Here is a 24,693-nt window from a genome sequence, read left to right as displayed (position 1 = left end):
CAATCGAAGCGGTAGCAAATTAACACGTCACCAACACTCGCAATTCTCGTGTCTCTGTGGCCGGCCCCGACGGTAACGTGGCATGTAGATATACAACTTTGTAGAGCACGTTTCGCAAATCCGATACGTAGATGCTAAGTTAACGAGAATCCGATTCGAGTAACTACGACACGATTCCGATTTCGTACACCCCGGGAGAAACGGCGAAGGAATGACGATCATGAAATTTTAAAGATGTGCGAGTAAGATTAAGATTGAGAGAGAGAGAGAGAGAGAGAGAGACAGAGAGACAGAGAGATAAATAGATAGATAGATAGATAGATAGATAGATAGATAGAGAGAGAGAAAGAGAGAGAGAGAGAGAAAGAGAGAACAATGGAATCTCAAAAAGAGATAGATAGATAGAGAGAATAAGAAAAAAGAAATGATGGAATCACGAAAAACGATCTTCTATTTCTTCTCTTAAGCGTATAAAGGAGAATAAAGAAAAACGAACACGATGGAGAAATACGCGGAGAAGACGTGTGTCTGTAACGAGAGGCACCTTCCTTGCGGAGCACCGACGACGAACTGACCGAGCGTTCGTCTCGAGGAAGATGCAAAAACGACGATAGCCAACGAGCGCCGATGCGCTACTAACCGTCCTGCGCCACACGCCGCCGGCACGAAGCCGCACGAGTTCAGGCAGAAATCTCGGGGCGAGGCCGAAGACGTACGAATGTTGCCGAACAATACTCGAACATTCCCGAATATTTCCGTAATTGAACGAACATGAACGAATCGACTTTCCTTTACTAATTCGTCGTTGTCGTCGTCGTCGCTCCCTCTCTCTCTCTCTCTCTCTCTCTCTCTCTCTCTCTCTTTCTCTCTTTTTTCTCTCTCTCTTTCTTTCGACTCTGCTCTGCCTTTGTACTTTCCGCCCTGTCTCATCGGGAATTCCTGGCCGAAATCGCTGCACCGCTCGGTCGATCCCTTTATCCTCGTGTACAAGAGCGACTACTACTACGAAAGATAGGAACGCGCCGCCCTTGAGGCCACCGACCGCGACCGTTCTCGAAATTCTCCATTTTCCAAAGAAGTATGTGTCGTCTGCCTCCTGGTCCCGCCATCCACCACCTTTTCCCTTTTATCCTTCTAATCATTTTCTATAATCTTTTCTATCCGATAATTATGATTGCCGATTAATAATAGTTCCCCCCACCCCTTTGCATCTTCCATAAACAATTTTTTACGTAAATATACGAATGATTTATTTAATTAAAATAATTTATTTGTCCGTCTTATCGATCATGTTCGATATTACAGTATATATATATATATATATATATATATATATATATATATATATATATATATGTATATACACACCCTGTCTATTTCTCTTACTATGTAGTATATAAAAAAGTTGGTCCCTTCAAAAGACATTTTTATTTGAAATGTAGCAATAAAATATCTATACATTTCATGGTATATTTGATAAAAGTAAACAAAAAAAAAAAAAAAAGGAAGAAAGAAAAAAAAGAAAAACTCGAGGGAAAAAAGAAAGAAGCAAACCCTTTCGATTGCTTCTGAGACGATTGACTTTTTTGTTGTTTGTCGTCAAAGAAGAGAAAACTCCCGAGGCTTAATTTGTCATTCGCAAGTTGAGAAAAAGGATACGAAGAAGATTCGACGTGCCGTTCTCGCTTCGACTGGTTTTGCGAGCAAGGGAACACAGGAACGACAACGACAACGACAACGACAACGACGACGACGACGACGACGACGACGACGACGACTACACGGGAGGAGAAACATATGTGAATCCCCTCGGCGAAATTTCCGTCGCGCTTCGCTTATATCTGAATCAACATTACCACGGAGAATTCGCTTGCTACGCCCGTTTTTTTTATACCCCCTCCCCATCTCTCTCTTTCTCTCTCGTGTGTGTAAATTAGCAAGAAGCGTGCATAATTTTCGACACTAGAGAGTATTTTTCGACAAAAAAGAATATACCACGTAAAAGAAGAGGGAAAAGAGAATGCATTCTGAATGAAATAAAAAAAAAAAAAAAAATAAAAAAAAAAAACAAAGAAATATAAAAATTAATAAATAAAAAAAGAAAATGAAGAAAATCTAACAATATTGTTTATTATTATTACAACGATTATTACGTTGAAATATAAGTTTTGAAGATAAAAGTTATTAAATAATATATAAAGGAACAAAAAAAAAATGAAACGGATAAAACTCTCTTCTCCGCTTTTATCTCTATAAATTGTATAACATATTTTTATATTAATTACAATGGATGAATCAAGAAAAGTGTTATTACAATTAGGTCAATCGCGCTGCTCGTTTTCTTTTTCTTTTTTTTTTTTTTTTCTAATACCACTTAAGTGGTATTCTAATATCACTTACAAAGCCTAAACGAAAGATCAAAAATTTGGTTAAAGTTTATTATCTATTTCACTTTGGAATTTTTGATAATAATTAAAAAGTGAAAAATGAAAAGTTCAATTGGTGAAAAGTAAATGACGCTTTATGATATATAAAAGAAGTTCTTTTTCTTTTTTTCTTCAATTTTTCTCTCTCCCTCTCTCTCTCTCTCTCTCTCTCTCTCTCTTTTTTTAATCAATAGACCTATAATAATTATCAAAGAGAGGCAAAGTATAAGCGCGTTGTGAAGGTATAGACCGATAAAACCAATGTACTAGCTTCGTTCTCTCTCTCTCTCTCTCCCTCTCTCTTTTTCTTTCGCTAGTGTCCGCTAATATAATGCGGCCAATAAAGCGCGCGCGGCCCAGCGAAGATTTTAGTTTACACATCCAGTGGCCACCGGATGCATAAAGAAAGTCTTTGTCTCGTTATTCGACGAACTCGCCCGTAACGCCGCGCGCATTCGCGGCTAATGAGCGAAAAGGCGTTACATCTTCCTTTATTAACATCCGCGTGAGTGTGTGTGTGTGTGTATGTGTTACGCCGTCGTCGTTACCGATGAAAATTATACCGGTTGGTGAATTTCGGGGCAATAAATGAAGAATAATTTTTCTTTGAATTAAAACGAACCAAAGAGAAAAAAAAAAAAGAGGAAAAGAAAACAATTATTATTAATATTAAGATGTAAATGTATCGGTACAATGTAGCGAAAATTTTTCGATTAAATTTAAAATTACGTTTCTTTTTTTTGTCTTTTGTTCTTTTTATTTAATAATTAATCCTGATTATACGTCATAAAGTTTACACCTTCTCATATCTTTTTAGAAATTACATATATATATATATATTATACGTTCTTCCATGTATTATTATTCTAAATTCTTAAAACATGCCACTTGATCCGTGAAAAGAAATTATTTCTACAGTCTCGTAACATTTGTGTACGTTAGAAATTAAAATAAAAATGAAAAAAAAAAGAAAAAGAAAAAGAAAGAAAGAGAAGAAAAAATATAATAAATAAAATAAAATAAAAAATTCCAACGCGTCATAGGACTCGGGAAAGTTAAATTAATATTGAATGTTAAATTAAAATTGAAAATTAATATTGATGAAAACGTTTCGAGATAAACGTTTAATTAAATCAATGAGAGAAAAAAAAAAGAAAAGTATGTCGTAATAATCGATCGATCGATCGATTATTTTTAATGAAAGGCTGATGTAGGATAGGATCAATATGGCCGTATAAGAGGAATGACATCTTATCTTGAACAATATCTTGGCGCGTCGTGATTCAATCCTCGTCTGCGGAGGCCAACAGGCTTGGTTCACGAGAAATAATACGCATGCGCGCAATCGTGCGGAAAAGGACACCAATCCTATAATATATGTCCTGTGCTTCGTCCATTCGTCAAACCCCCTGGAGCAGTTTCGAAATGACACGTTCGCCAAAATCTATTTTAAAATGCTTTTTCAATATTTCACATTTAACATTTATAACGAGTTTATTTCGAATCATCTGATATATAAGTGACTCTCTAGGTTTATTATATACAATAATAATTTATACAACAGGATATCCCAATATCTCAATTCGTTTCATTTCCTTCATTTTCATTCGTCAATTATTTTAATCAACAGAACAAATTTTAGAATTTAATTATCTTTTTAATAATAAATGTGTATACTTATATATATATATATATATATATATTGAATATAAAATATATTCTATGTAAGTTGCATATACACTTAATGATGTAATACATTTCTGAGGGCAACCATAAAAGTATGGAAATTAGTTTAAAAATTAGTAGATTAGAAACGAATTAATTAGGATAAAATGGTAATACGTTAAATATATATATATATATATATATACATGTAATAATAGAACGAAGGAAATGGAACAAGCTTGAAGTATTATAAATAACACGTTTAAAAGATAATATCGGTATGAAACGAGACGTACGTATCTATAGATTTCTATTTCAAGAAAGACAGCTGATAATAACAATGTACCATTTCTTTGCGCGATGTACTTAATCGATAACAATTGAGTTATACTTTATCACTTTAGAACGATCCTAATATATATATATATATATATATATATATATATATATATATATATATATATAAAAAATTCATATCACGTATTCGTTTATTTCCAAATGATATCAACCAACACGTGCGCATTCACCAACGTAGAATAATTACTTCGATCATTATTTTTTTCTAAGAAAAAAAAAAAAAAGAGAAAAAAAAAGAAGAAGAAAAATAGAAAGTAAATAGGGGATGAAAAAATCAAATCAAATCAAATCAAGTCAAATCAAATAAATAAGAAATGTTCGAATTGTTCAATGATGTCAAATATATATACATATATATATATATATAGATACATGATAAATAATTTCTAAACTAAAATCCATGATCGACGAAGACGATACGATACGAATCGGGAGAAGCGCTCTGCTGTCATTCGATGTGTACGCGTATGTAACTGCGGCAGCAGAGCTGCGGAGATGTCGACCACTGGTGGTGGGATACCAAATGGTGGGGGTAGAGCGTAAGGTGGGTGGGGAATAGGTGACAAGAGAAAGGATTCCTGCAGGGGAAGATAGGTGCCCGGTATATGTATATATGTGAAAGAGAGAAAAAGAGATAGATATGGATCCTGTGTGTGTATTGTCTGTGAAAGAAAGAGAGAGAGAGAGAGATACGTATATTGTATACTTGTATCGTGTACGAAAGAGAGGGATGAAAATATTGTACGGGTATATAAGACAAAGTGTAAAAGGGGTGAAAAAGAGGGGAGGTTATTGGAAGGTGGTAGAGAGACGACTTCTTATGGAAGGGATAGGTAACGTGTAAGGGGTATGTGTGTGTCTGTGTGTGTGTGTATAGAGTAGATAGAGAGGGAAAGAGAAAGAAAAGGACAGTGTAAGAGAGGGTGAGAAATCGGGTCCTTCACCCTTAGGAACGGACCGTATAGCTCATTGATCTCCTACTCCTACTACTTGCATTACATTTCTAACTGACTATACTGACACGACGTCATATATATATATTTATCTTGAGACAGATATATATATTTAACAGTATTCGTGTCAAGTTTCGATCTATCGATTTTTCTTAATCATCGATATTTATCGAAGACGTCTTTCTTCCTCTTGATTTATTTTTTCTAGAAAAAAGAAAAAAAAACAAGAAAAATTCTATATGCGTGTGTATATATATATATATATGCATTTCGTTTTTTAATGGTGAACACCATGGACCAACGACAAAGCAGACTCCTTCTTATCAATGAGTAAGAACGACGGGACAAAACTAATGAGTCTATCGAGACCGTCTGAGTGCTTCTTCGTTTCTCTCTTTCTCTCTCTCTCTCTCTCTCTCTCTCTCTCTCTCTCTCTCTCTCTCTCTTTCTCGTTTGTATTTTATGTTAAATATAAAAGAGATTACATATAGAGTACGTTGGTATGAATATTATGGTTCATTATTTATAACACATTCATAAATTTTCTTGTTTCTAATTCGCAAGAATTCATTAATATCGATTATTATCGTGATCCTTCCAAAAATCTATATATATATATAGATCGCGTAATCATTCTACAATCATATATATATATACACATTTATTTTTAAATTATAAATTATAAAATATATAGTAATTTTAAATATAATTTTTCGATTATATCCATATATACCTAGCATAATATAACCAAAAAATTATATATAACTAATTATTATCACAATCCTTCAAAGATAATTATACAAGACTTCGAAACTATAAATCAAATATGATATATACCATAATTTTTAGTTTGATTTTTTAAGATTATATAGATATATATCAAATATGATATTAGTATGTAACGAACGATATGATAAATTACTTTCCTTCGAAATGTGCACTTCTTGATTCGATTCACTACAAAGAAATAATAATCATATATCTCTACGTATCTACATGATTGCAAGACATTCTGAAGATTATTCCTATACGATAAGGGTTGAAAAGAGGAAGAAGAAATTGAGGGAAGAGACTCTGTATATATATATATATAAATATATATGTATATATCTATCTATCTATATAGATATATGAATAAGGGGGGCAGATGCACGTGTGTACTTTAATTCGCGGCTATATTTGCATCCGGTACACCTGGTAACGGCACCGCAGTAGTCCTCCATCGAAAATGCTCGCGTAATCATTGTACAACGTTTGCCTCTCTCGCCGTGGTTCCTGCCATTTTATCGCCAGCCAAGATTCTATGTATGTATGTATGTATGTACTCTTACGTATATATATATATATATATATATATATATATATGTATTAACGTAAATAAGTACGTGCGTACATATCTATGTGTATGTATGTACGTACACGTATGTACTTTCGAAAGATCCGCCTCTCTTGGACTTTATTGTGCCGCTTCGGTGATCACGTCTTGATAAACTTTCGACATACGAATTTCAAGCAACTTTTTTTCTCTCTTTCTCTCTCTCTCTCTCTCTCTCTCTCTCTCATTTTACATTATTTTCTCAATATTTATTCTTTTTCTTTTCTTGATTTTTTTTCCCTCCTATATCCATGTACAGTAATTTTCTATATACATATGCAAATTTATTTATGCAAATTTGTAAGGGAAAGAAAATTTCCATGAGCGAGAACATTGACCTTGATTATCTTTAAGTTTATTATATAAAATGTACTATATTAAATATTATAAAATATTTTTAAGATGCGTTAATTATACACGGATTATGTAACAATATTCAAAGAAAAATAAATAAAGAAAAAGGTTTATTAATTAATTACTACAATGATTCATTGAAACATATTACGTATTTGAAACGTATTATCCATTGAAACATTTACACCCTAGAATAAAGAGACCTATTCACATAGGGAGAGATTTCCTATCAATGATTTCTGTTATTTCATCGGTCCGAACTTTTCTTCCCGAAGTACAAGTTTACCGTGATAACAAGTGCTTTTTTACGATATCCAATTGTCGATCCAACACTCAACCATTCCTTCATTCCTCCCTCTTTAATAGTCGCCATTTACAATAAGCAAAGGATGATACCATAGGTATAATATTCTATTCCCTTTATCAACAGGGATACAATAATTAAGATGATCGAAATTAATAAATGTCTTGAATAAAAAGAAAAGTAGAAGAAAGGGAAAGAAAATGGAGAAAAGAAAAAAAGAAAAAGGCAAAGGAAAAAAAAAATCCGTCAAGGGCTAACAATTATTTTTTCAAATTCTGATCGATGCAGAAAATCTCATTCAATCGGTTATTCCATTTGAAAGTCAGCGAATATGAGCAAACCGCATACGAGAGAGACAACATTTCTATCTATCTCTCTCTCTTTTGCTCTCTCTCCCTCTCCGAGAGAAAGAGAAAGAGAGAGAGAGCGAGAGAGAGAGCGAGAGAGAGAGAGAAAGAAAGATAGAAAGAGAAAGAGAATGTATCTTGCGCGTGCGCGTTCTCTTTTCCTCGGGGTCATCAGAAATTCGCATCGGCCATCAGCCGGTGCCAATAACGTACCAACCAAGGCAGATGGGAGACGAGGCGAGGGAATATATAGCGGTTGGCCGGACGAACAGAGAGAGATAGAGATAGAGACAAAGAGAGAGAGAGAGAGAGAGAGAGAGAGAGAGAGAGAGAAAGAGAGATACAGCGAGAACATGGTAGGGGCCGAGGGGGTGACTTTGCAGTCTGCAGCCTCGTACCAGCCTATCATCAAGCCCCCGTTACTTTAGATCGGATTAAAAACATTTTCTCATCGCATTTATACGATCGACATTATTATTTCTCTAGTTCGTAATTTTCTTCTTCTTCTTCTTTTTCTTTTTTCGTTTTTCTTTTCCTTTTTTTGGTTTCTTCATTTCTCTCTCTCTCTCTCTCTCTCTCTCTCTCTTTTTTCGATCCACCCAGATATATAATAAAGAAATATTTCCGGTTTATACCGAAGAGTTTGCGTATCGAGACGATGAATCATCTTCGAGAAATCATTTCGGTAGAATGATTACACATACTTTTGACTCATCGCCTCAATGCGACACGTATGTGTACGTATGTATATATATGGTTATTCGGAGAAAGTTGATCATTTGCGACGGCAGTATTCTCTGTCTATTCAAATATATTAATAATATTATTAATCAAAACGTTATTGGAATTTTAATATAGTATTATTATAATAGTAATACCAATAGTATTAATATTGTTATGTCCTATTTATTATTATTATTACTATCATATGTGATATGGAGTAAGAATATTAATGATATATGTATATATATATATATATATAATTAGAATCCTGCTAATAGCATTGCTAATACTATTAGAATATCATCCAATGCCATATTCACACGTATACGTAATATAATCCTAATTCTTTTTCGTGGTATAATGAATTTGTAAAAGAAAAAAAAAAAAAAAAAAAAGAGAAAAAAAAATTAAAAAATTGCTTTTATCAAGATCAAAAGATAGTTGAATGTTTTTGGTAAAGGTATTAGAACGAAATGGTTGATCCAAGAAAGGAAAGAAAGGAAAAGCAGACGCGAGAGGAGGTTTGGGTTCTCCAGACTGTATAGCAAACTCCTTCGAAATTCCCCGCTGAGACGTCTGGCCAGACTCGGCCGACGATTTTTATTGTTCGTCGCCTACGTCTCATCCTACCACGCGGAATCGAGCCTTCCATGTCGATACCTCCACCCACGGACAGATTCTCTATTCTCTTTTATATAGGCCGAACCACCTAAAACGTTTCCTTTCGTCTTCCAGACTCCAGATTCATTCTGTTGTGTCCTTTCTTTCTTTCTTTCTTTCTTTCTTTCTTTCTTTATTTATTTATTCTTCTTTCTTCGTTTCGACCTTGCCTATACATTTTTACTTCTTAACGAGGAGAAATCCTGTCAGATGAGAAAGAAAGAAAGAGAGAGCGACAATGAAAGATAAATATATATATATATATATATATGTGTGTGTGTGTATTTATATAGGAACACCTGAATATATCAATTAATTTACAAGGTAAATTTTTCCTTTTCTTTTTTATCTTAAAATCACTTCAAAATGAATGTATTAATACATGCCTCTGTATAAGATACAAAGGTATGTTCTGTTCGTTTTGAAATGAGTCACCCAGTATATATATATATATCCTTATATATACAGTGTTGATACATCAATTGTAATACAGAATGTAGTAGTTTCAATCTAATAAAATAGAAAACAAAATTGTCCAACTTCAAACAACTGTATTAATAAATAATATCAAATATAAAAGTATGTCCTACTTGAAATATGTAAGTCATACAGTATATATATATATATTATATATATATATACACACACAAACATACACACATACGCGATATACATTCACATACAATTTGAATGCAGTAATTGGAATATATGTACTGCAGTGAAGTTTGAATATAATACACAGTGATTTGAAAACAAAATGTTTGACTAACTCTTTAGCACCTGTTCATTTCCAGTTGATTAAAAGATCACTCTATGGTACTTTGAGATCATCAGCTCTCTGGAACACCTGCTCTTGCATGTACCAATTGTAAAACATTGATAGATCTATATATACATATGAATACATAGTTAGAATTTCAATCGAATCCCAGTCGATATCTTTCATTGTGCATTCGCTGCTTCAAATCTCTCTCTCTCTCTCTCTCTCTCTCTCTCTCTCTTTGTTGTCTTCAAAGAGAACATTTACGCAGGTGATACGTACAGATCTCACAAAGTACATCGTGTTCTGGGATTGACATTCAAAGGGCAGAGAATTTCGAAACTCACGAAATTTCGAACATATCGTTCTGATATCTACGCTCCTGGTTGCGTCGACGGATCGAACGAGCAAATGCGAATGAACGAACGAACGAGCGAACGAACGAACGAACGAACGAACGAACGAGCGAACGAACGAACGACCGGAACGATGAACTCTGAAACAATGGAAATGAAACGACGTTCCACAGGATCATCACAAGCATGCTTTCCATGTTAATTATTTTCATTATCATCATTAACTATTATTAACACGTTTCTTATTTATCGACATAATTAATTAATTATCGATATCGAATATTGATAATTGTTGATGCATTTTTTGTAAAATCGATAAGAAAAATTATTTATAATTTATTTATCATTCGAGGAATAATTATTACGTAGTTCTTTCGTTAATTTGGCAAAAGACGATAGCTAGTACATGTATCTACATTTGTGTACGGGGAGGGTTATTCGTTGGAAGAACGAGAATAGCAAATTCTCTCTTTCTCTCTCTATCTCTCTCTCTCTCTTTCTCACTCTTTCTTTCGCAGTCTTTCACGTACGTATAGCGGTCGTAGGAAGTCGTGCATCACGTTCAGAGTCTGAGAAGCGAGCAAACGACGGACCGTTGCAGCCGCGCTGCATCGATTTTACGTACGATCGCGGAACCGGAAGCGAACGTCTACTAACGTGGATGTGAAATCGGTCGAACGAGGGCCAGTTTTACGCTCGTTTATTCGTTTTGCTTATTCTTTTCTTCTAATTTCTTTTTCTTTTTTTTTTTTTTCTTTTACTTCCTTTCTTTTCTTTTTTTCTTCTTCTGAAAACATTTCTCAATTTTGTTATCATCAAATAGTAATAATAATATAAGTATAATATAAAGAAAGAATATAATAATAATTATTAATTCGTTCGAATTTCGTGCAATTTAAGATACTTTTTCCAAGCATAAAAATCATGACTGCTGACCCATTCGAAGTGTCATTAACTCTTCATGAAAGACATCGTCCGAGAAAAGAAATGCATCTCATCCGGCTTTCGCATCATACGAGACATACAAATTGTCGTTAACTTTCGGACCGACATAGGAGTTGCAGATTGCACATCTAACTATCCTTTGCCGCAAGCTTAGTTGCTTATATCATAATACATGCGTATATATACATACATGCATATATATATATATATATATATATATATATATATATATACAAACATAATAGATTTCGTATCGTTGCATGCCCAACGTACAAACTTCTTCGAACTTTCCTTACGACGTTTATCGGGAATCGTCTCGGCAATTTCCGATTATTTACCAAGAACTTATTGAATCGTACATTGGAAATGGCCAATCGATGCAGAAATTGTTTGATACTGTAAAGAATATAATGTCATTGTGACATTAAGCAGTACTCTTGTTTTATCTCTCGATGATACGACGGTTCCTTTGTCATGAAAAAAAAAAAAAAAAAAAAGAAAAAAACAGAAAAAAACAGAAAAAAAGAAAGGGAAGACTATTTAACGAGAGAAAGGATATGGAATAGTAATAATAACAATAACAATAACAATAACAATAATAATAATAATATAAAAAAGAAAGAAAAAGAAAAAATAAGAAGAAGAAGAAGAAAAAGAAGAGGTCGAAGACGAAGAAGAAGATGAGGGTGGATGAAACATTGGCAGAATGCAGTGATACGCAGTGGCGGCGGCAATGGTGGCGTTGGCATGCAGCGAAACGCCGAAAATGCAGTATGTGTATATATATATATATATATATATATATATATATATATACATATGTGTATATGGCAAAGAGAAAAGAAAAGAGAGAGAAAAAAGAGAGAGAGAAAGAGAGAGAGAACGCACGACGACATCGGCGTCGGGCGTGGCGGATAACTGACCTCGCCTCGTCTGGCCCCTCTCGAGGCATCGTTTGTACCATCCCCACCACTATGGCTATCGTAACGTTGCCCTTCTCCTCCTCTCACTCACTCGCTCGCTATCTCTCTCTCTCTCTCTCTCTTTCTTTCTTTCTCTCTCTTTATTCTATCCCCACCACGTGACGTCGGAACGCCGACCTTAGTACCCCCACTACCGACACAGCCGTTGTCGCAGCCGCCGCAGCCTGCACCGGAGACGCGCCGCCACACGTCCCGACGTAGCTGCAACCGCCTCCTCCACCTCCGCCGCCTCCACCTCGCACGTCTCGTTCGCGGCCTTCCGCGCCCCCGGTAGATTGGCAGACGGCAGTCTGGCTGTCTGGTTGCCCAGCAACGCCGTGGCTGCCCGTCGCCGTCGTCGTCGCCGTCGATGCTAGAAGGGTGGGCCTACTGATGGCTTTAAACGACTTCTTCTAACGAACAAGATCTCTCCCTACTCCCTTAACCACCCACCCATCTATCCACCCTATCATCTCTCTTTTTTACTACGAGAAGATTCTTCCTTTTCTTCTTTTTTTGTTTTTCTCTTTTTCATACCACTGCAAATTTTTTCTTCTTTTTTCTTTTTTTTTTTTCTTTATATCATAACGCGTTTCTTTTCTTTTGTTCTCTTCTAATTACATCACATCTCTTCTTTTCTTTACATATATACCGCGTTGTATATATATATATATATATATATATATATATGTATGTATATATTTGTTATCTTCTCGATTAATTGATTCTCTTTCTCTTTGTAATTGTCATATATTAATGAAGAAATATCTTTGTTTTTTTTTTTTTTTTATTTGTAAATTAATTTCTCTCCTTGTTGCACTTTTAAATATTTTTTTGGCATATGAAAAATGGGCCTTGGGTGGTCCGGATTCGAACCTGGGAATGAGGTGGGCCGAGGAAGGAGAGGAAGAATTTGGAGATCTTCGGATTTGCATCGTTCCATGCTTCAAACACCTACGCTAATCGTCCCCTCTTGAATGTATACTTGTTTTTTAACCTTCTTATGTTAATCTCTCGAAATATATTATAATATTAAAATTATTTTCATATAGATATATTTACTTTCTTTTGCATTACTTGATTTCGATAATAGCTTCAACACACACACACTCTCTCTCTCTCTCTCTCTCTCTTTCCTCCTTGAAGATTTCTGATTTCTGTACGTTTCAAATAAATAAAACTTTTTTTCTTTCTTTAAACTCGTATTTCGCGTGCGCTATATAGCCATCGCGCCATACACAGTCACTACTATATCTCGTATATATTTGCATGTGCGAATTTACATTACATACGTGTTCGTAAGTCATGCCGATGATATTTGAGGAACGCGTATATGAGTTGGTAACACTGATAGTACCAAAGACTGACTGCTTCGAGATTCCATACCGTTTATATCTATCTAGGTAAAGAGAAATATATACAGTTTAAATTTATAGGATCCTTGCAGGTTAATTAGATAAGGCAGACAGACGTAGTGAAACATTGGAGATAGTATCAACAATTTCAATATTTCTAAATGAACAAACGTATCCACGAGTATCATCGAGTCGAGCGCCATATTTGCTTTGTCAAACGATTGATCGATATGTTTCTCAAACGATTTTTCACATCTTACGCAAAATTATTTCTTATATGTATATGTATATGTATATATATATATATATATATATATCCACAGGGTGGAGCAAAAGTTCTTAGACTTGTAGTTTAGACTTTTTAGACTTTGTAATAAAAGAGAAAAATAAGCTTATGTAGTCTCGAAAAAAGAGAACGGAGTAATCGATAAAAAAAAGAAAATCGTTTATAAACTTTCGACCCAACCTGTATACGATACAAAGAAAAATAAGAGTTTAACGTGAATATATTCAAAAGTTATTATTTAACATTGATTTTTATCAGGATTAATAATCCTTACATGGTAATTATATATATATACATACACACATGTAATATAGGTTAGGTATAGTTAGTAAAGTAAAAAAGAAAAAAAAGAGAGAGAGAAAAAAGAAGAAAGTCACTTATAGGTGCATTTTGGAGAGGGCTGCGCGTATGGCAGCGACGTGACGCGACGCGACGCGTCTCCCTTCAAGAGATATCCACTCGTTAGTTCACCGGTAGTCAGGTAACGAAGAGCCCTTTTATTGATGGGCCGTATTCAACGAGTGGACGTCAGTGGTATTCTATACATGACACAACACGACTTGCAATACCAAGTACACATCAATTGTAGTACACATTACATAATCGATATAATCATGTACTATCAATTAACGATGCAAAAGAGAAAATAGAAAAAATAATTTCAATACTTGTGAAATAATTGTCTTATTTAAAATATAATTCTATTAAGGATTTAAAACTAACAATCGTTTCATCTAAAGTTATAAGATCAAACAACGATAAACTCTATATTGTGTTCTTAGAAAATGTAGGTATAGTATGTATTCTCTCTCTCTCTCTCTTTCTCTCGTCTACTCTCTGCAAAAAGAGTTTTCTCGGTGTATCACTACTACAATACAACCTAACCCTTACGTTTCCTACCCTGTTCTATTGGGGTGAGGTCTAGACACTACTCTGCTCTCTCGAGTCCTCATAGCAAATCGTAACTAGTTTAAGAAGTTCATCCTCGTATGATCGAACAATATGCTTGCTTCTCTCTCTCTCTCTCTCTCTCTCTCTTTCTCTTTCTCTCTGTGTAAGCTGTTCTGCGCTAGTTTACCGAGGACCTTTCACAAGTGCTTTCTTCGATGCAAACGATGAATAGAGAACGTCAACGTGGCTTTATTCGATATGATCTCCAATATTTCGCATATGTATTATTCGTATGTGTATTAGTTAATACATTCGAACACCCTCCCTCTCTCTTTACACCACCAACCAATTCTTACTACGTTAATTCTTTATTCCAATCAAAATTGCATTCTACTTTATTTTTATCTTTTCATATAAAATGTGTTCCTCTTTTTTTTTTTTCTTTTCTTCTCTTTAAAGAATAATTTGGAAATATTACAAGAGATATCTAATACGACTAAATGACGCGACGACAACGACGACGATGCAGACCGCCCACCTGTTCGCACATTTCGATACATACCATCTCAGTCAGAATACAATTCTTTAAGCAATAAGCTAGCTCCGCCTTTTTCTCTGACTCATAGCTTAACCGTCGTCGAGTGACTCAGCTTCTGAGATTGTCGACAATGTCTTCGGAGGACGTGGCATATCTTGAAACGTCGAGCGCTACTAACGCACGATGATCAGTATTCTTCTTTCTTTTTTCTCGAGATGATGCACTTCGAGAATCGCAATCGTTCCAAGATGGCGCAAACGAATTTCGATAGATCGAATAATTTTTTCGTTTTCTTTTTGGCTCATAACCTGACCAAAACTAATACAATTATTTTTAATAATTTAACTCTAATGTAATACGATACATATATATATATATATATATATATATATATATATATATAACAATGATTAAGAAAATATTTTTCTATGAACATTAATGAAACTTTTTATATATCTAACTTTTGACTAAATAATTAATTTTTCATTCTAGAAAAATTCAAACATGAATGCTCGAAAATGAAGATTGAAATTATCAATAAAACGAATAAATTTAAATCATGATTCATTGTACTTTTATAATAAAACGATTATATGAAATAGTATTTCTCTCTATGCGGGGAATGAGGAAAAGAAAAAGAAAAAAAAACAAGAAAATAATAAAATAAAATAAAATAGAGTAATAAAGTAAAAAATAGAAAGTTGAAATTAAAAATAGGTTAGAAAAGTGAATATATAAATGTAAGCTGTGAAATAAATTAAATTCATTATATATATATATATATATTATGTGTAAAAATGAAAAAAGGTGTGAATGCACCGGTTGCATCAATGTTTCACTCGATAACGAGAGTAGCTGCTTTTCCGCGTTGCGGTAAGAACGCGTACTCTTTATCCGTTCAATACCTGGATCAAAATTCCAGGTCACGACACCGCGATCACGTGCGCCGTTCCGCAATGCGAAAGCCGACATAACCTCGAAGCGTCGAGAGGCACCTGCCGCCGGTCTGCATGCGACCGAGTACACACACGTACATACAACACACAGAGATATACGCGTACATATATATCATGTATATATATATATATATATATATACATAGAACAAGCTCAAATATTTTAAGCTCACCTCGCGAACATTCGCTTCCAAAGTATATATCCTGTTCGTCTCGAGGATGTATCATCATTATTTTCTTCGAAATCTTTTTTCCCTCATTTCAAACTCTTACAATTGATATATTGATTTTATCTTATCATTGATCCTTTATACTTGTAATATCGTATAGATTTGTTTAATAACGTATAGCATTGTACTTATACTCAGTAAATTTTTTTTTATGAAAATTATTCAACATACAATTTTTATCCTCCCCCTCAGTCCTACAAAAAGAAAGAAAAAAGAAAAAAAAAAAGAAAAGAAAAAGGAACGTATCCAAAAATAAATCGACTTTAGTTCAGACTCGTAGAGCAAAAAAAGAACTAATAAAATCCTATAAATAATATAGTTCATGTGTGTGTGTGTCTGTTATATATATATGTATATATATATATATAGATGCACGCACACACGTATATATGAAAACTATATATATATATATATAAAAAAGAAAATACTCTTCTTTTGTTTTTTAAATTGAATATATATATGTATATATATATATACATAGTATATAAAATTTTCTGATAACTTTTTTAATGAGCATAACTACATTTGCATGGCACGTTTAGAATGAAACGTTTTAAGTCTACGAGCCAGTCGTTCCATAGATAGATGAAATGATCGTGAATCACCTCCTGAGCTTGGAATGTCGGAGCCGTGCATCGTGCCACTCTGCATTCTTCGCGTGTTGTCTGCAAGAAACCGTGTGCTGTTGTATCGTATGAGAGAAGTGTACACGTTGGCATAATGTCCTTAAATTCGTTTCATTATATTCTATTTTCTAATTAAATTAATCAGATTAATAATTACATTCGTTGTGAGTCGAGTAAAAGTTATTTTACTGATTGACTCACTGATTGATAGATTGATTGATTGATTGATTGATTGATTGATTGATTGTTTGATTTATTTATTTGTTATTGATTTATTTATTTATTTAGGTAAAAAATATCGCTTTATTTCAATTATCTTCATTATCTGTTATTACAAAATGAAGCAGCGTTTAAACTGTCATTGATAAATGCTAAATCGGTATTTATATATATATCGATGTACATCACAATTGAATTTCAGTTTAAACATCAATGATAGTATGTTAAAGATAGTCCTGCATAGTATCTTAAGTTCCATACTATAAAGTATGCTATATGTACACAATAACATTCCATGACAAACTTGAACTTTATCTTTGCTTTCGTAACCAATCTGTACAATTTAAGAATAGTGTGCTCTTATAGCTTGTTAAATTAAATATATCAAGAATGTAAGCTTCTAGACTTATTTTTATATATCTATTATATAAATGTGTATTATATTTATAATTGCGTTATCCTTATATAAATATGATTTTTATTACACAGAAAAGCAGTCGTTACACATACAGATTTTATTTCTGTATAGTAATAGTAATAGTAATAGTAATAGTTTGGAACTATAATACGAAGTTGTTATATTAGTATAATAACATTTTTATACACCATTAAATTAAAACTTTTCTGTGTAGATTTTTATCATTATACCCCACAATTGTAAAGAAACAGTACGGAAGAATTTTTTCTAGAAGATTCTCTCTAACGCATCGCTTTGAAATTTTTATGAAATAGTTGTTGTAGTCGTATAGAAAGAATAAGCAGTTTTTTTCTTCTTTTCTTTTTTTCTTAAGAAGTTCAATATGTTTATATGAAATGTCAAAAACTTTTTTTTTCAATACAATCTTACATAAATTTTCAATGAAAGAATTTTCACTCGAGTATATTCTTCGAAGAAAATTTTATATAAATTGATTTCAATATCATACGCTTGTACATTTTCAATCCATAGTTTTTCATAAATATAATAATGATATAGAGAGTTAATAAATTCATAACTGAGATACTCTGCAATTTATGTATCATGTTAATCGTTATATTATAATTATAAAATCTTTGTCTCCAAAGTGTAAAAGATTAAATAAAGTTATGACTTTTTTCGAATTAGATGGAAAATAAAAATTGCGTATTACAATTTGATTTAAAATGTTTCTTTCTTTTTTCTTTTTTTCTCTTTTCCCTTATAGTTGAGACAAGTTAGACGCATGTATACATAAATTTCTTACTTTCCATCCCTCTTTCTCTAAAATATTTTTATAAGAAAATATATGTTTATGTATGTTTATTACAATCAAATTAATAAAATGTAATTATGTGTTTCATAATATTAATAAGATTGAAAGAAAATACAAAAATTTGTCATTAAATGTCCGAAGTATTCTACTAATTCCATATCATTTTACAAAGTATGTATTTATATTTTCTCACTACTAACAGCTATATTGATCTGATTTATTAACCAAAAAGAAAAAAAAAAAATCCGTAAGAGATGACTAGATATTTATCTATTACATAATAGGCAATATAAAAAAAAAAGAGAAATATAATTCTGAAATAGTTAAACGGTTAAAAAAGTTTTTATGCAAAAGAATAATTCACCCATTTGGTGTTTCTATCAAAAATTATATTTTATCATTTATTCTTTTTCAATTTTTGTTTATGTATATTTGTGCGATTATATATACATAAAAACTAAAAGAATAAATTGTATCTTAAAAAATTCTTTTTTAAAACGACATAATGCTTGAAAAAAAAAAAGAAAAATAAAATAAATAAATTCAAATGTTAAATGTTAATTTATTATAGAAATAAAATTTGTTTACATACTTTGCAAATGAATATAGATAGAATAAACATATATATATATATATATATACATACATACATACACATATATATATATACACACACACAGACCACAAATGTATGTATGTATGTATGTATGTATGTATGAATGTATGTATGTATGTATGTTGCATGTATGTACGTCTATTATATAGATTTCCGCGAAACTGCTTTTTTTTTCGTAACAGTTATATAAAGTTAACTTACCAATTAACAACACCCTTGTAAGTTCTCATCACTTTCAGTTGTAATTGCATAGGGGTATTGCATTTTGGAAGAACTTTACTAGTTATTAGTTCTTGTTAATCATTGATAAAAAATCAAGTTGCATCAACGATATAAACGCGCGAAGTATCTTAGGGCAACTGTCACAGGTTTAGCTGTATCAGCTCTAAAATAATAATAATAATAATAATAATAATGAAGATTATATATATATATATATAGATATACGTGTAAAATTTGGTTGTTTTCATTAATTTGATATTAAAAAAGTAACTTTATTATACCTTGTAACAGTATTATGGAATTCAACAAGTTGTTCGTTCGTTGCCGTAGGAGATCCATCCGCATTTTGAGTTGGCATTGATTTTATAGCTTCTTCTAACCATTTTGACGAAAGCTAGAAAAATAACATTAATTTTAAATAATTTGAGATATTAATTAAATAATTTTAAATACACAATTTTTATTATACGATAACGTACCTGCCTATCGGCTAAATTAAGTTCAACCATAACGTCCGCAACATCGGATAACATGTACGAAGATAAAGAGAATACAGAAGCATGAAGAAGTCTCATAACTAATGTTTGACCTTTTTCTAATATTATTCCTCTCACTAATTGTCGTCGTATCGAATAATCAGGATGTGACTATAAATATTAATTATAAAAAAAAAAAACAAATATATATATATATATGTATATATAATTTAAATAATAAGAATATTCTAAATAGAGATTGTAAATATCGTGTATATAAATACCTGAAGCATTCTACCACTATATAAAAGATCATAAAAGAATTTCATTACTGAGGCATTAGCATCCCTATGATCTAAACTACATGCCATCAAAGCACAGTCAATTACACTGCCGATTATTGATGAATGTAGAAAAGGAATAGGTACTCTTTGTAGAAACCTATTGAAAAAAAAAAAAAATAAAAATAAAAATAAATAAATAAAATAAAATTGTATTACATTTAAAAATTAATATAATATATAAAATCGTTGAAATTTTATATACCTAGCACATAATCTGAAAAGATCGTCTATAGTATCAGGATGATCTTTCAAACCGTCATCTTGTTGAAGAATTGTAAAAGTAGGTCCAATAAAAGCTTCCAACATACTCAATAATCCTGGCAAACAATCTGTTTCAGAAGCATATTCGTCGACTAATATGGAACCAAGATATAAGAAACAACTATGCTGATGAGCGGAATATAATTGTACAATCTGTAAGTATATTATAAAAATAATTATAATAGGTATATGAAGTATCATGTATTATAATAATATTATTATGTACCTGTTTTACAAGTGGCTCAAGAAGATGTGCGGAATATTTGCCTACACATCTAACAGCGAACCTTAAGCAACGACAACATCTTTCCATAAGTCTTGCATCGTGTTGATATTCTGTACATACATTTGACAATACTGGCCACATCTGTCAATAAATATTAATTATATGACACGAGTTAACTCCTCCCCCCCCCTCTCTCTCTTATAATAAAAATATATTCTATTCATGACTTACTTCAGTAACAACATTCTGACAAGGATGTGGTTCGTTTGTATCCCGGATTAGAGGATTAGTGTACCTAAATATTACTGCTAATCTATCTAACCATATCACAGGATCAGTCTTTGTTCCCTTTTCTATTGATACTTTATTTTGTAGAATCTCACAAAGTGGTATAGCTTGAAACCAACACAATTCTTTCATTGCTGGGGTAATTTCTGCTCTTGGTAATCTTGCCAGAACTAATGCCGTACCTATATAAATCATTATATATTATTATATGAATTATCTTGATAATTATATTCAAAGTTTAAAAAATAAATATACAATAAATATAGAATTACCTTTTAGCAATCCAATAGCAGAATCGTTACTTATTCCAAAACTATCAAGAGAGCGTGCAATTTGCAACAATCCTGGGAAATGTGGTCCCATACGTATTGCACATGCAGTGCAAATGCTTAAAAGTGCACCGGATGCTGCAGTTCCTAATCCTTTCTGACTTAGACAGGCCAATAAAGTATTTAATATTGGTTCTGTAATAATAATCATTTAAATGACAATATATAAGATATTAATATTAATGTAAACACACATTATATTTACCTAACGTTTGTGGATGACTGTCTATCCATTCGCATAACTCTCCTAACAAAAGAATACTTGTATGTCGTACAGCAATATGAGTGTTTTCTGGTAAATTAAGGATTGCTTCAACTACTTTTGGAACAACGTCATTTTCCTCTCTGTATGATTAAATGGAATGATTATTAAAAATACTTTTTAATATTTCATTAATTATTGTTGTGTCTGTATATATATCAGTATAACTCACGGTAGAATATTTTTAGCAACTGCTTGCATTACAAAAAGGGCAGCCTCTATAGAATCCCATGTAGGAGTTTGAACGGGTGGTAGTCCTTGTGGACCAGGACCACCTGTTAATGAAGAAAACATTTGTCTGAAACAATGACTGCTGCCAACTACAAATATTACGTCTTTTATGAGTTCTGATACGCGATTTCTAAATTCTGCAAACTCTTCTCCTCCTCCACCTTCTTCTACTAAACCAAGCTATAATAAATTAATTAATATATTAGTACGTTTATATACACACACACACATATATATATATATATATATATATATATATATATGTATATATTAGTTTTAATTTATAAAAGATATACATATATAAAAGGACACACTCACATGATCTGGTTCCATTTGACAATGCCTACAAAGAGCACCGATTAATCGTTCAATGTGCGGTCGAAATACGAGATTGAGCTCATCATCATTTTTTTGATAAAGGACTTCCGATAATCGATACCAAAGATGGAAAGTTATTTGTGCGACCTAAAAAGCATGGTAAAAATAATTAATACGAATATTTATCATTTAATATATACGAATTACTAACTTCATAATCGTGATGCCCAAGACATATGAGAACAAGATCAAGAATCTTGATAGCATAATGACTTTTTCTATCCACGCTACCTTCTATAATAGTATCGATAAATGTTTCGGCCAATTCCGTAAAAACGCGACAATAATTAATAGATCTGTGTAATAAAAAGATTTAATAGATTAATTGCTATAATAATGATAAAAATATCTTAATAATTTTTAATTTACTTTTCCATATCTTCGTGAACGACAGATAAATGATATGGTTGTTCTAAATCCATTACATTACTAAAAAGACACATTTGTAATTGTTGAAATTGAGCACTTGGTTCGCTATTATTATCTCGACTATTATTACTATCTTCTTCTAATGCTTGTAAGATAACACACATACAATCAGCAGCAGCTTCATGTAATTGAGAACCAGCCATATGATTACCCAATACCTATAATAATTTATATATCAATAATTCAATATAAATCATTAAATGTTATAAATACTTACTTGAAACACGTATGTCACAACTTCGCTCGTTGGTATAGTCTGAAGAGGTATAGCACGAACAGTAATCCAACTAGTAAAACATCGAAGAATAGTAACCCGTATTTGTACATTATCACCCCCATCTTTTAAACACATTTTCTGAAATAATATAATATAATATTTATTTTTCATTTATCAATTTATAACTTGATTCAATTACATACCAAGAATTCTGTAACTGTATCAGCTGTTGCAATAAGTTCTACCAATACGTGTTGTCTTCTGTTGGCTCCTAATCTAAATCACATATAAATCATATTAATAAGAAGAAAAAAAAAAAGAAGATATTACTAATATACAATCAAGGAGGATATTTTATACTTTATAATGTTTTTTATACCTAAGAGATTTTGACTTTACTTCTTCTGGAAGTACAGTCATAATCTCTAGTAATGGCCAAAGACTGCTGCTTGTTCCTCCGAACCTGTTAATTAAATCTATAACAGGTTTCTGCCAGGATGACATTTGTAACGCAAGAGCAGCCAATGCTAAACATAACTGTAAACAATAAGAAATATTATATACATCCTCTCTCCTTAGGATATATAAGAGAAAAAATTTACAATAGTTTTAATTTAAGAAAAAAAATATTTAACTTATATATATACATATATAACTTATGTATATATATATACATATACATATATAAACCTGTGTAACAATGGCAGAATTGGTGTGTTCATTAATTTGTGATATATGTTCCATCAAAGAATCACGCAAAGAAGTATGAGCTTCTAGGGGTAACTCATGAAAGGATAATTGTATTTTTGTACGCATAGTTTGTGCAGCAAAATAACAAGACTCTATGTCTCTCTTTTGCTGCAACATTTCGTCAGATATTTTCCATGCAAATACCTAAAAATAATAAAATAATAAGATGCTTGTTTGGTGTGTCTAATAGATACACATACATATATATATATATATATATAGATAATATATATATATATATATACAGATATATATTAAAACTATTATACATATAGATAGAATTAACACATGTAATGATCAGTATCAGATACTATAACAATCTGCACATGCCAAATTTATTATAAATACAACAGTTTTATTATATTAAAGTAAAAAAGATTTCACAAAAGTTAGAGGTTAAAAAGTGTTATTAACAACATGTTTTCTATTAGTTGCAACTAAGCATTAGTATGTACCGCACAAATATTTAATATAATAAATAAGAATATTAAATTAATAAAGATATCAATAATATTATTGGTAGTACAATATAGACTTTAGGTTGAGTTAATAACTTACTGATTTTTGCAATTCTCCAAGCCATAATGATGCTTTCCCAGAATCGGATGGATTAGAATTATTGTATAAAGAATATACAGCTTGATAGACAGTTTCCAAAGCAGGTGGAGAATCCATAGTTCAAATAATAATTTTTCTCCGATAAATCTCCATACAGTTGATAATTCCTACTAACAACAGATCTACTACTCGCGTTTCTGGATGATGATCTTCCAACCTGTACAAGCCGCGAAAATCTACGTTCGCATTGTCGGTATGTACATTACGAAAACGTAATTTTTCCTAACATTTTCTGTTTTATCGACTAACTAAAGGAGATTGAGGAGATTAAGCGAACTGAAAACGAATGAGGGGATGTAACCGGTCGTCCATAATTTTACCACATTATTTTTTTGTTACAAACAATTTTCTTTCTTCATACAAATTATTATTATTATTATTAAATATCCTGAATCTCCATAATCACAAATATTGTAGACAAAAAATTTGAAGTCGCACGATAAATCTTGAAGTAATACTGCACGTTCAATCTTTTTTTCGAAATATCGACAATATCACAGTATCGAAATCATAGTTGCCAACCTTTG

The 24,693-nt window shown here is 32.0% G+C and overlaps 1 protein-coding gene and 1 long non-coding RNA gene across 4 annotated transcripts in view; both read right to left on the bottom strand.

Moving 5' to 3' along the window:
• The window catches only part of LOC124429804, a 15,600-nt gene extending 15,237 nt beyond the window's left edge, over positions 1–363 (bottom strand). Inside the window, exon 1 of the long non-coding RNA XR_006943553.1 lies at positions 1–363. This exon is cut by the window's left edge and continues 1,142 nt beyond it. This is a non-coding gene — a long non-coding RNA (uncharacterized LOC124429804).
• Positions 364–16,927: 16,564 nt separating this feature from the next.
• Positions 16,928–24,676, bottom strand: LOC124429770 (transportin-3). 3 transcript variants are annotated; one of them, XR_006943549.1, is made up of 19 exons: positions 24,107–24,676; positions 23,489–23,692; positions 23,178–23,335; positions 23,002–23,074; positions 22,799–22,936; positions 22,522–22,739; positions 22,304–22,448; positions 22,093–22,239; positions 21,716–21,954; positions 21,487–21,626; positions 21,225–21,416; positions 20,896–21,134; positions 20,665–20,805; positions 20,380–20,591; positions 20,118–20,274; positions 19,837–20,004; positions 19,639–19,751; positions 19,337–19,520; positions 16,928–18,527 (listed from the first exon to the last, which is right to left on the bottom strand). XR_006943549.1 is itself a non-coding variant. In XM_046975419.1 (18 exons), the coding sequence occupies exons 1-18, from the start codon at positions 24,221–24,223 to the stop codon at positions 19,460–19,462; spliced, it is 2,862 nt and encodes a 953-aa protein (XP_046831375.1). In that variant the 5' UTR covers positions 24,224–24,676; the 3' UTR covers positions 16,928–19,459. The 3 variants fall into 3 exon arrangements, 1 of the variants encoding a protein (XP_046831375.1); XR_006943550.1 differs by having other exon boundaries at positions 16,928–17,107; XM_046975419.1 differs by having other exon boundaries at positions 16,928–19,520.
• Between the last annotated feature and the right edge of the window lie 17 nt (positions 24,677–24,693).

The sequence above is a fragment of the Vespa crabro genome, chromosome 16 (assembly GCF_910589235.1).
Source record: "Vespa crabro chromosome 16, iyVesCrab1.2, whole genome shotgun sequence".
Lineage (NCBI taxonomy): Eukaryota > Metazoa > Arthropoda > Insecta > Hymenoptera > Vespidae > Vespa > Vespa crabro.
Note: the sequence above shows the minus strand (reverse complement) of the source record. Positions and strands in the feature narration are given on the sequence as shown.